The sequence below is a fragment of the Rhamphochromis sp. 'chilingali' genome, assembly GCF_963969265.1.
Source record: "Rhamphochromis sp. 'chilingali' genome assembly, chromosome: 2".
NCBI classification, from domain to species: domain Eukaryota; kingdom Metazoa; phylum Chordata; class Actinopteri; order Cichliformes; family Cichlidae; genus Rhamphochromis; species Rhamphochromis sp. 'chilingali'.
The window spans coordinates 785,574-798,336 of NC_137930.1; the positions used below are offsets into that span (position 1 = coordinate 785,574).

Sequence of the window (12,763 nt, forward strand, 5' to 3'; positions counted from 1 at the left end):
GTCACCAGCATAGATGATGTCATACTGCTGGAACAGGCAGCTCGCCTTCTACAGACCAAGCAGGTTGAAGACAAAGTCAGGATTTGAATGGTCCAGATGCTGAGGAGGTCACAACTGGTCCGTTGAGTCTCTGCTTGCCCATTGGTCTGGGATTGAAGCCAGGTGAGACTAACCTAAGCACAGAACTCTTTCACTCTGGGAGGTAAACTGGGGTCCTCAGTCGGAGACGACGTGAACAGGTATAAAGTGAAGCCAGAAGACGTCAGCGGCGTCCCCCGTTTGAGTGAGAACTGGAGCAGAGGCGTTTCATCTCTCAGATTCTGGTAACTTCCACGTGATGATTGCAGCGATGGTTTAAAATGTCTGACGAGCACGCTCAGACCCCCGACTGGACTCCTGTTGATCGAGCTAACACAGAGTTATGTTGAACATTTTGTAGCCACGCCCCCTCTCTGATGTCACTAACAGCGTCTCCACCCATCGTCCTACTCTCAGCTGCTGGTTTCTTTTCCACACTTAGTTTTATTGCAGCTCACATAGACAGAGGGAGCCAGCTCAGTTCACACAGTTTATTGTTTTTACATCAGGAGCCTGTAACCAAGGAAACGCCTGCAGGATGTAAACAGTACAAAATAAAGGCACTTAACTTACAGCTGTGAGCTCCATTAAATAGCTTCTCTTTGCTCTTCTGTACACGTATTTACAGACATGGGACAGCGAAGGAGACGAAACACGCACGCCACGAAGTTTAAGACCAAACCGACAGATTTAAAACATTGATGTTAAAAACAGAAAGGAAAATACGACTAAAACACAGGAAGCTGCTCCTTCACAGTAAAACACTCCGTCTGTGTCTGCGTGCGTCACTGGGAGGAGCTGCGGTCGTTGGCGACGTCCTGCAGGCGGCGCATTAGAGCGTTGGAGTCGGGACAGACGCGTTTGGGCGAGGCTCCCTCCTCCAGAGCCATGCCACGCTTCCTGGTCGGAGTCTCTCCGGTGCGGATCATGCTGTTGATCTCCTGGAGACGCTGAAGGGTCAGAGGTCACAGATTAGTGTTCAAAGCTCTGTCGGGCTGAGCTGCACATGCTCAGACTCCTGACTCTTTGATCTCGGAGCTCGTTTATTAAACTGTTTCAGGGTGATGACGGCGTCCTGCAGGGGGGACCATTTTATCGTACTTTCAGGAATCCCTCCATAATCTGACTTCCTGTTTAAAGATGTTAAATAATAACACTTGAATATTGATGAGCTACAGCTAACCTGTGTCCGCGTTCACATGGACCTGTTTAAATAAAGTTAGAGGATGAAGCATCTCGAGACGACCGTTGTTGGGACAGGAAGCTGGTTTTACGCTCAGTTTCTCCAGAAAACATCAGAGGAACACTTTATTTTGAAAAGCCAAACTGTATCCTGTATAATAAACTGTTTGAACATCATGTGAAGTTATAAACGGACCTCTAACCTCTGCCTGCATCACGAAGCCCAGGTACACCGCAGAGGTACGACAGACTCTCGCTCGTTTTTCTAACCGCCGCTGCCGTGCGCCGGCGCCGGCGGGAGAAGCCGAGTGTAAATCGACCACTGAAGGTTTTAAAATCATGAGAACGTTTCAGACACACGAGGAAAGCAACAGTTTGGTTTCCGTACGAGAAGAAACAGCGTGGCGTCAACACGTCGTTACGGATAAAATAGCTGCTGTGAACGTGAGCAGTGACTCGTGTGGGGGCTTACGTTGGGGGGGCTGCTGCAGATGTAGTAGTGAATCTTTTCCCTGGGGGTCATCAGTGAGGGGGCGGAGCCTGCCTTGTGAGGCGAGATGTAGATGGAGTGTTTGCTGGACAGAAGCATCCGGCGGGGAGAGCCGGTCCTCACGGAAGGGTACGGACACAGAGGGGGGGTCTCGACCTGAGCATGAGAAAAACAAAGAGGTCAGGAGAACGATGCTGTCACGCCCAACCGTCAGCCTCCGTCAGCCTCCGCCTGGGCTGTGTTTGTGCTGCTGGAGCCTTTTTAATGACATTTATTGATATTTAAACATCTTGGATTTAAAATGAGTCAAGTTTAAATGTTTGGTCCAGAAGTCTCATCATCAGCTTCACAGACACTAAGCTGCTGCATTAATAATCAATAATGTTATTGATCAGCTAAATGGCTCCCAGCTCAGTCCACGTACCCCTGCAGACAGCGAGTTTGGCGAGTATTTCAGAGCAAAGGGCGTCATCTGCTTGATATACACGTTGTTGTAGAAGTGGATGAGGTCCCCTCGCTCCTGCTCCTCCTCCCCGGCATTGGCGGTGGACGTGCACGAGGTCTTGTTGGAGGTGTTTGTGGGCGTGGAGGGGGCGCTGCCGGGCTGGGGGGTGGGTAAGGTGCTGCTGGAGCGAATAGGGACCGGGCTGACGTCGCCACCTGCTGGAAGGAAGAACAGAGTAAGAGCACAATGACGGCACCTGAACACAAAGATGGCCGACGCTGTGCTTCTGCTACAAGAACACAGAGGTCGTGTCCAAATTCATGGGCTGCATCCTCCTGAGGCCGCATTTGTACACCGATTACGTCACAGCGACGCGCGGAAGGCTGTCCAAATTCGTAGACTCCTCCGAATGCAGCCGACAAATGCGTCCTCCTTTTCCCCGAATTTGAAAGATGGGTCGGTGTGTCCTTCGTGGCCCACCATATCCCAGAATTCATAGCGCGGCCCAGCCAAACTCCAGTTTCCAATAATGGCGGCCGCTACTAAGTTTTAAAATTACTCATACTAATCTTTCTGGGTCACAAAATAAACTTTTAACATATTTTCAGGCAAGAAAGTAGTTGTGTAAACTTCAAATATCTGCTCGGTTTATCAAGATATCGCATATTTGCAAAACTGCTTCGACGTTTTCGGAGATGTCTGTTACCCACCAGCTCGACAGCTAGCCGGGAGCTCGAGGGTCACTGAAGCCGCCGAGAACGGCACAACTCCCGGCACATCATTTTCAGATCACTGCGGAGTTTCGCTGCTTGGGTTAAACGTAATATATAAGTCACTTAGACAACCTACAAATGTTATTGTTGGGCTTTTTTCAGTGTTTTGTTTGTTCGTGAGTAAATCGGTTTGGCTGAGATTAAAGTTCTTAGATTAGATAAAATAAAACTTTATTAATCCCCCTCCTCCTTGGTTTTCACACAGCTGACTAAACGTCAAACAGAAAACTGATCAAACAGAAGTGTGAGACGGTCGAGAATTTACGCCAGTGTCCTGTTATATTTTAGATAGCAAGGAGCAGACGGCTGAGTTTATTAAACTCCACCGAGACAGCGGTGACGCTAATCTGAAGGCGAGACCGTCCAATTTCCCCAGCCGTTTACTTCCGGCCTACCCGACCTTCTGAGGACCCGGCCCACGTAGACCGCGAAGGCCGGGTCCACAGGAGGATGCAGCCCATGAATTTGGACATGACCAGAGTCTGAAATCTCCCCCTGAGCAGGAAACAGGAAGCACGTCAGATTGAGTGATGAAACTGCTGACAGCAGGAGCATGTCATTGACGCAAGACACTGATGAACGTCATAAACAGCAGGAAGGGACGATCCGGGTCAGACGTGGGCTGCAAGGTGGCTTGCAGCAGCATAAACACACGGAGAGACGCAGGTGTGGAGTCTGTAAGCTAACCCTGAGGTTAGCATCGCCAAAAAACAACCGGATTCTTCTGCAGGAGCTTAAAATGATCGCTGTGAGAAACTGAAGCTTTATAATGCTTTTATAATCGTAACTGAACCAGACCACCTGACACGCACGCTAACATGCACCGTTAACACACACTGCTAAAACACAGAATAACACCAACACTAACACTCACTGCTAACATGCATGTTAACATACACCGCTAACACGCACGCTAACACTCACAGCTAACACACACTGCTAAAACACAGAATAACACACACGCTAACACTCACAGCTAACACACACGCTAACACACATCGCTAACACACACCGCTAACACACATAATAACACACACGCTAACACACATAATAACACACACGCTAACACTCACAGCTAACACACATAATAACACACACGCTAACACTCACAGCTAACACACATAATAACACACACGCTAACACTCACAGCTAACACACATAATAACACACACGCTAACACTCACAGCTAACACTCACAGCTAACACACATCGCTAACACTCACAGCTAACACACATAATAACACACACGCTAACACTCACAGCTAACACACATAATAACACACACGCTAACACTCACAGCTAACACACATAATAACACACACGCTAACACTCACAGCTAACACTCACAGCTAACACACATCGCTAACACTCACAGCTAACACACATAATAACACACACGCTAACACTCACAGCTAACACACATAATAACACACACGCTAACACTCACAGCTAACACACATAATAACACACACGCTAACACACACGCTAACACACACGCTAACACTCACAGCTAACACTCACAGCTAACACTCACAGCTAACACACATCGCTAACACTCACAGCTAACACACATAATAACACACACGCTAACACACACAGCTAACACACATAATAACACACACGCTAACACTCACAGCTAACACACAGAATAACACACACGCTAACACACACTGCTAACGGAGTTGATGTTTCCACACGTTTGAACCGACTGAGCATGCTCAGGGAGGTCAACCTCAGGATGAGGTCATGTGTCTGTACCTGCGTCCTGGCTGCCGTCTGTGAGCGGGTTCGGTTTGTTGGTGCTGGAGTGACGCCTCCTCCCTGAGATCAGCACGCTCCTGTAGACCTGAAACACGAACACAGAACATTGGAGAACATCAGCAGCAGCTTGTCACCCCTCGTTTTTCCTCACACAGCAAGCTGGAGGGAGGAAGAGTTCCTTACATTGCTGCTGGCCTGAGGCTGAGAGCGGTAACACTTCATGATGTTCTGGAAGGATCTGTCCTCTTTGGTCACCTGACAGAAGCAAACAGGTCACATGTTACTGGAGCACAGAGCTCACAGAGACGTTCCTCCTGCAGCACCAAGTCAAAGACGAGCAGAAAAGCTGAAAACAAGCGTGCTCAGCTTCCTGTTACCAGAGAGTCAAGAGTTGAGTGACAGTAAAGCTGGAGGCAGAGAGTTAACCCTTCAAAGCTCCTGCAGGTGAAGGTGGGATACCTCTGGCCTTTCTGAACTGAACCTGCTCTTCTTCTTTGTGAGTCTCAGAACATCTCTGAGCTCGTTGTCACGACGATGAAGAACCTGACTGACCTTGGCCATGACGTAGACGGCACACATGAGGAGCTGGTCCAGGTGTCGGTCCATCATCATGTCCGTGCAGTGGACCAGCGAGTACTCGAAGCAGGTCCAGATCTTCCTCCGGAGCTCCGGCATGATGTCCAGTCGGGCGCACAGGTCTCGGAGGCGGACGCTGGCGAGGTGGTACACCTGGGAGGAAACGCTGCAGGTAAACGAATCACACCTACACAGCGGAAGCAGAGCCGCACTGAGCATGTGCACGAGCACGTACCTTCCTGAAGAACAGTGACAGCGAGCCCTTCCTCAGCGCGCCGCCAGCTGGTTTAGGGGCCGGCTTGACAGTGGCTGGTTGCATGGCGATGGTGCTGGCGAGCGCCTGCGGGGGCAGCGGCTGCAGAGCGGCACCAGCCTGTCCTGTCACGCTCACCTGCACCGGGATGAAGGTAATCCCTCCACTCTCATTGGCTATCCCTGCAGAGAGGTCAAAGGTCAGAGGGTGCCGTTTCTCACCTTCACCTTCGGGCTCGTGTTTTCTGACCCTCACCCTGCACAGGGATGGTCACTGTCTGCCCGTTGTTGGCGGTCACGGTGGCAGTTGCCATAGTGACCACAGTCTGTCCCGCCGGGATGGCCGTGACGAGGCTCGCCTGGGTGGGCTTGGCGACAGCAGTGCTGGCGGAGCCACTGGAGGCGAGGCCGGGCTCGCTGTCCACGGGGTCAACAAAGAGACGGCGGCGAGCCGTGCTGGCCGGCGGTGAGCTGTAACGGTCCAACAGGGTGGTTGGGGAGGGGGACACACCTGTAGGAGGAAGAGGAGGGCCAATGAGCTCCAAGAGTCCTTTAGCCGCATCAGAAGTCACACACACACACACAGTGTGCAGGTGTGACAGGTATCAGGTGTGTGACCTTTGAGCGTGCTGCTGCTGCTGAGCTCGGCGCCGTGGCTGACCGGAGTGACGGGAACGCTGCCGGAGCTGCTCTCATCCTGCTGCTCCAGGTACTGAGGAGGCATCACCTGAAACACACACACCTGCTGATGAAACACACCTGAAACTTTGTTCAGCCAAACAAGAAGAGGAGAAGCGAGGACGAGACTTTCACGCAGCAGGCGGGACGTTTTTACGGATCAACAGGACCGGAATCAGCTGATCACAGCGAGGCCTCCTGCAGGTGTTATTCACCCAGAGTCAGAAACCACCAAACATGAAGGTCTGCAGTTACATTTGACCTCAGGACACACGAACAAAAAAGCACAAAGAAGGAAACACCGACACGTATATCATCAAACATGGACGGACCTCCTGGCAGCTGGGGGCGTGGTCTTTGGCCCCACGGAGGCTCTCCCACAGCGGGGAATCGCCAGTCCAGGCCAGACTCTCCAGGACCTGCTCCTCCACCTGGTTCAGGTGCTTCACCACCTCCCGAAACAGACCCTGCTCCGCCCGCACCAGCACCTCAATCACCTGCAGAGACAGACGACAAGCTTTCTTCATCCAACTGTTCATCCATCATCCATCCAAACATCATCCATCATCCATCCAATCATCTGGCGTTTTCTGAAAAACAAACCTTGTTAGGACCTACTTTTTGATGAGGGCGTATTGATACCTTGTAGAAGTGATAGGCAGGCAGCTGGAAGATGCCGAGCACGTTGGGGAAATCTCCAGGAGGTCTGTAGGAGAAGATGACGATCTCCAAGCAGCAGGCGAGCAGAGAGCGGTGGAAGATATCCTGCTCCAGAATACACTGCAACACACACACACACACACACACACACACACACACACACACACACACACACACACACACACACACACACACACTTTATAAGATGACTTTATCAGTACACGGCTGCATGTGAGATAATCTGAGAAAAACATTCAAACAGGAAGCAGATGAAGCAGTGATGGAGGCTGACATAAAGAAGGATTATTCTGATCTGTGACTCATGCAAAGTTGCTCTGAAAATGGAAATAAGTGTTTTCCCTCACAGACAGGTCGGCGTCGCCCAGAATCATCTTCTCTCTCTCGATGACTGACTCCAGGATCCTGTAGTAGAGCGCCTCTGCCAGGTGGAAGTACTTCACCGCCATGTCTGCGAGGACAAACGTTACTCGGTCACAGCAGGTCGCTCGTGTGCAGTGATGCGAGGCTACGTGCATACCTTTGCCCATGGCCCTGCCCCCGTCTGTGGCGCCGTCCTCGTAGTGCTGGGAGAAGACGTCGAACATGTCGTTCAGGCGCCGGCTGATGGCGTTGCTCGGGTCTCTGGCGCAGCTCCTGGGCGAAACGAGAGCAGGCGTGTTGAAAGGGTCAGAGTTAAAGACGACGTCAGACACGCTGACACGTACCTGAGCGTCTCGGCCAGCTTGGCGCTCGGCCCCTGCTTGGTGCCCGACAGCAGCGTGTGGAGACGCCCCACGCTCTTCATGGCGGAGGAGAGCGGAGACGCCAGGCTGCCCTCCTGCACGTACTTCCTGCCCGTCAGTGGGGTGGAGACTTTCAGAGCCGAGGCCTGGGGGGGAGGTGGCATGTTAGCGAGGTGGGAAGCAAACCAATCAGAGAGCGTAAAAGAGGCAAGGTCAGGTCTTACAGCGAGGCTGGTGTGGAGCCTGAAGGTGGCGCTGTTCTGGTGCTCCGCCCCCTCGCACAGGCAGGGCCCCGGGGTGCCAATGTCCTCGCTCGCTCCCTCGCCGGTGAAGATCCTCTCGTCCAGGCTGCCTGTGGCCAAAACGTGCTCCTCGTACAGGCGGCTGAGCGCCAAACTGAGGGCGAATCAGAGCAGAGGGCGGTCAGCGGCGTCTACGTGCTGTTACCATGACCCGTCACCAGGGGGCGGAGTCAGAAACACGTGGGTCTTTAGTTTACCCCCTGCTACAGGTAAACAGCTCCAATTAACCAACACAGAACGGCCTTCAAACTTACAGACTGTCTCCAAAGTTCATGGGGTCCAGGAAGCCGGTCAGACTGTCCTCCTTTCCTCGGAGAATCTGCCAACGGACACGAGAGGAAGCTGAGTGTAGCGCCAACACGGTTCCTACCTGTGCAGGTACGAAGCTGCTCTATGTGACCAAACCAACCAATATTATTATTCATTTACATTTAATCGTATAAAACTTTAAATGATTTCTGATGTTTGATGTGATTATTATTTATCAGCAGAGCTCTGCAGAGCAGACAAACAGCCAACATGTTAAAGACGCGCTCGCTTTACTGCACTCTGCATCCCTGACGTGTTCAACACCGGGGCTCACACTCAGTCTCAGTTCTCAGTCCCAAGCTGCTCCGACTGTGCTGTGGGCCGGACCATAGTCTTTGCTGGGCTGATTCTGGCCCCCGGGCCTTATGTTTGACCCCTCTGCTTTAACCCAGATCACTAACATGCACTTTTCCAACACCCTCACTAACGCCGCGTGTGAAACACACGCCCGTCATTCTGCTTTTACCCCGTGGAGTGGCTCCAAACCAACAGAGGAAACCTCGCCGAGGCTCTCGAGGCCCGGCACCCGCTCAGGTGTGTTCACCTGAGTGAAGGTGTGGGAGGAGGTGGCTCACCCTCTTGTGGAAGAGCTTCTTGATGAAGGGTTTCCAGAAGTGCTCTTTGACCCCTTTGGCCTCCAGCACCAGGCCGTCGTGCAACTGGCACAGCTGCTCCATGAAGCAGAACGGGCCCGAGGCCGGCCGGAAGTCCTTGGTGCCGAAGTCCTCAGGAAGCCCTGTGGGACGGAGAGACAGCGTTACCATGGAGACATGACAACACACAAATTGTGTTATTTTTAACGATAACATCATTTAAACTTTCATTCCTCGTGTGTTAACCCCACAGCGGCCCCAGGAGGCTCCACCTCCTCAGTCGCGCTGATGATATTGTTCAGCTCTAATCCTGGTTCTACTGCAGCTGATTCAATCCCAGGATAATGAAATCCTGATCGCTGGTCTGTTGGTTCAGCCAGCACGACCTTCTTCCTGTTTAACAGGCAGGTATTTAACCCAAACCTTCAGGAGCGTCTCGTGTCACCTGAGCGGGCTGAACCGCGCCCTCCCGCGCCCTCCCGCCTCTAAACATGCACCTTTCTTTAAATGTTAGTTTCATGCCGAAACGCTGCTCGTGGGCGGAGTGTTCAATGAAGCAGGCGAGCTCCCCGAGTCTGACCTCGCTCGGCTCTAGGGTTGTGCCTGACGGGATCACGTGGTGTTTCGGGGCCTCACGGGGGCGCACAGGAAACCCGACAGGAAGTAAGGGCAGCGCTGACAGAGCCTGCTGCCGGCTCCACCTTTGATTTATTTGAGGTGTGACCCAATGCTGCAGGTGAGCGATAAGCAGGCTTCCTCTGCAGCCGACATGATTTATTCAAAGAACTGGAGACGTTACTACAGCAACCAAACTAAACCGAGCGTGAACAGCACGTTAACAGAGGCAGGAACGATGTGTACGTCAGCCTCAGGACGCCACCTTTGAACTCGGGGTTCAGCAGGTCCTTCCTGGCGTTGCACAGCAGGGCGTTGGTGAAGACGAGGTCGAGGGCGCACAGCAGCAGGTGGTACGAGTTCACCAGGTCGTCGCTGATCATGGGGAAGTTCCCTGAAAGAAGAAGCAGAAACATCATCGAGGTGCAAACCGGACTCATCAGCGTGCATGAGCAGAACCAGAGCCGAGAGCAGGAAGTGAGCCGCACGCCGAGACCTGGCGTTCCAGCTGAGTGGCTGCTGGGACGAGATTGAAGCTTCACAGTTCTGATTATTTATTATCCCATTTCTGCAGCTCCCAACAATAACGCAGAGAAACACCACACACGTGAGCGACAGTGGGGAGGAAAAACCTCCACCTGTCTGTGACGAGCTGTGGTTTGCACCAGGGCGCTGTGACGGACTTCTCTGACATCATTAAACAGGAAGTGCTTACCTTTGGCGTGGACAAACAGCACCCAGCAGAAGTTGAAGACCTCGGTCACGGTGCATGGGTGGCGTCTGCAAAACAAAGAGCGCACATATGTTACCAGGCAGCACTGCAGACCCGCCCCCGCCTGGCGACCACACCAACAAACACCAAAGAACTGAATACTGAGCGGTTAGCATGAAGGTGAGGTCAGAGGTTACGGTCCCACCTCTGCTTGCGGCTGCGGTGCACTCGCGGCGGCTCCTCTGACGGCGCCCTGAAGATGGATTTGAAGATGGGGACGTACTTCTTGAAGATGACGGCGGACACGATGAAGTTCCTCTCCAGCTTGTCGGTGCTCTGACGGAAGTCCGGCGGCAGGTCAGCCATGTCCTGCCACTTCTTCATCTTACTGAAGAACTCGATGAGGCTGAGGAGGAGCAGAGGGCGGGGACATGAGGAGCGAGCCGAGCCACAAAGATGATGTAATAAAAACCTTGTGGTCGCCTCTAAACCCTTCACAGAGCGCACATCCCATTTTATTCTATTTTTATTTATTCATCATTTTAAATATTTTGTAGCTGATATATTTAGTTTTCCTGCTCGTTTCCAGCTGTTTGTGTGTCTGAGTGGTTCTCGCGTTCCCTCGCGTTCATAGTCTTTTGTCTATTTCCTGTTTTATTTTGAAGGTCTGCCTCTGTTACTGTGCCTGCTGGCCCCGCCCTGATTCTCTTCACCTGGGTTACCTGCCTGGCCGTGTGTCGTTATGTCATCAGTGATTGTGTTTCTGTGGGTGTGAAGGTGGAGAGGGGCACACCGACCTCATCTCGGAGCAGCGCAGGATTCGGGTCAGAGAGACGTAGTTCCCCTCGGCCGTGCCTTTTCCTACCGTGGGCACAGACGACCTGCAGGCCACGTAGAGGGCGCACGCCAACCAGTGCAGCTCGCTGCCCTGCGACAGGAAACAAGATGACAGGAAGCTTTGCAGACGTTAATGAATAAATATAATTTTTATTTAAAAGGACGAAGGGCGCATCGAGGGACGGACAGCACTCTCATCTCCTTCCCTCTCGTTTCCTTCGGTAGTGAACACTTGCTCCCTGAGCAGAGAGCTCAGGCTGTGACGTCGCTCTGTGCCGAGGCTGACCTCCATGATCTGGACCTGAGCTTTTCTAAAACAACTCAGGAACCTGAGTTTGAACCCATCCTAAGCAGATCTAATGTAAGAATACAAAATAAGGTTTGACTCCACACAGCCTCCTGTGACTAAAAACACCTATAAATAACTTCAGGTGTACCCCGCCCCTCAGCCTGTGACGACAAACCCCGCCCCTCAGGCGTTCCTGGGTATTTAATGGTCATACTCAGTGTACTTAGAGCAATCATGAAGTAAAATAAACCGCCATACTGCTCAGATCCAAGTACTCACAGTACTTAAAGTACTCGTTATGCTGATATTAGTGTAGCACAGTTCTTTATTATTACTGTGTTTAATACCTCGGACTGCTGGGCGGAGCAACATAAACACCACCTTCACCTGATGGAGGAGGAAACACCCTGCAGGGCACCGAAGTACTCGAGTAAAAGTATTCAGATATTTGTTGCTGTAGAAGAACGACAGCGCTACAGTTAAAGAGGCATCCGCCCGCCCCCTGGGGACACGCCCCTGCCCCTGGACGCCGAGACCCGTCAGAAACACGTCACAGAGCCACCTGTCCAGGTGAGCGTGCTTACCTCCAGGGTGAAGTTCCTGCTGATGTTCTCGTAGCTCCCCCACGCCTCCCCGCTCGCCTCCTCGTCCATGTTCAGCGCCCTGCAGAGCTCCTCGAACCCGCGGCGCGCTCTCTGCGCGGTTTCGTCCTCGTCGCTCATTTTCACCGCACTGACCGGACAGTGTCGACCCCGCCGGGCACAGGGGGCCTCCCGCGGCGCGCGGACACGCTATTCACGGGGCTGATGTCCTGAATAACGCCGTTATTACCGAGCACCGGGGCTCCCGGCCTGCGAGGCCATTTAAAAGTCCTTTGACTGACAGATACGCACGCATGCGCGGCTGCCAGCCACAGCGTCAAACGTCACGTCTCAGCGTACGTGCTTTAGCGAATAGCACAAATAACGTAGCGGGGCCCCGCCCACTAAGGGTGCGTAGCTGAGTGTGAGTGGGTGAGCCCACCTGTCAATCACACTGGTGCTGCTTCCGGTTGTTTTGTGTTTTTCGCTGGTGTGGCGCTCCGCTCGCCCGGAAGTCCATCTGAAAAACATTAAATTATAACTTTTGTAAAATCTGTGATCGGTAAAAGGCGGGAAACACAAACCTGTGCAAACGTTTAAATGAGCGCTCATCGTTCGGCTCTCATTAAACTGCTGCACAGGTCCTCACAGTGCAGTGAAAGCGAAGGATGAAACGGGACAAAGACTCAGCTGTCAGAACAACCCAAATAAAGCTGCTCAACCACGACATTAGTGTGTGAAAGGAAAGCAGTCATTATATCTCAGGAGAGTTTGATAGATTAATGCTGCAGTTACCACAAAACTGTGACTGTGGGCAGCAGATTAGACCCTGAGTACATCCTGGCTGTGCTGTAGCACTGTACACACCAACCCTTCAGATTCTTTAA

General features: G+C 52.3%; 1 protein-coding gene across 3 annotated transcripts; it reads right to left on the minus strand.

The window, feature by feature from the left end:
- Nucleotides 1-542: 542 nt before the first annotated feature.
- rbl2 (retinoblastoma-like 2 (p130)) lies at nucleotides 543-12,282 on the minus strand. 3 transcript variants are annotated; one of them, XM_080875322.1, is made up of 22 exons: nucleotides 11,880-12,282; nucleotides 10,967-11,097; nucleotides 10,375-10,575; nucleotides 10,173-10,237; nucleotides 9,723-9,851; nucleotides 8,825-8,985; nucleotides 8,195-8,259; nucleotides 7,863-8,034; nucleotides 7,621-7,784; nucleotides 7,434-7,549; nucleotides 7,261-7,364; nucleotides 6,854-7,015; nucleotides 6,568-6,732; nucleotides 6,176-6,284; nucleotides 5,814-6,068; nucleotides 5,541-5,740; nucleotides 5,282-5,458; nucleotides 4,913-4,984; nucleotides 4,727-4,814; nucleotides 2,175-2,410; nucleotides 1,733-1,906; nucleotides 543-1,028 (listed from the first exon to the last, which is right to left on the minus strand). In XM_080875322.1, exons 1-22 carry the CDS (start codon nucleotides 12,015-12,017, stop codon nucleotides 864-866), a joined length of 3,249 nt encoding a protein of 1,082 aa, XP_080731448.1. In that variant the 5' UTR covers nucleotides 12,018-12,282; the 3' UTR covers nucleotides 543-863. The 3 variants fall into 3 exon arrangements, with proteins under 3 accessions (XP_080731448.1, XP_080731447.1, XP_080731449.1); XM_080875321.1 differs by having other exon boundaries at nucleotides 544-1,028; nucleotides 2,175-2,413; XM_080875323.1 differs by having other exon boundaries at nucleotides 544-1,028; nucleotides 2,175-2,413; nucleotides 6,878-7,015; nucleotides 11,880-12,273.
- Nucleotides 12,283-12,763: the final 481 nt, after the last annotated feature.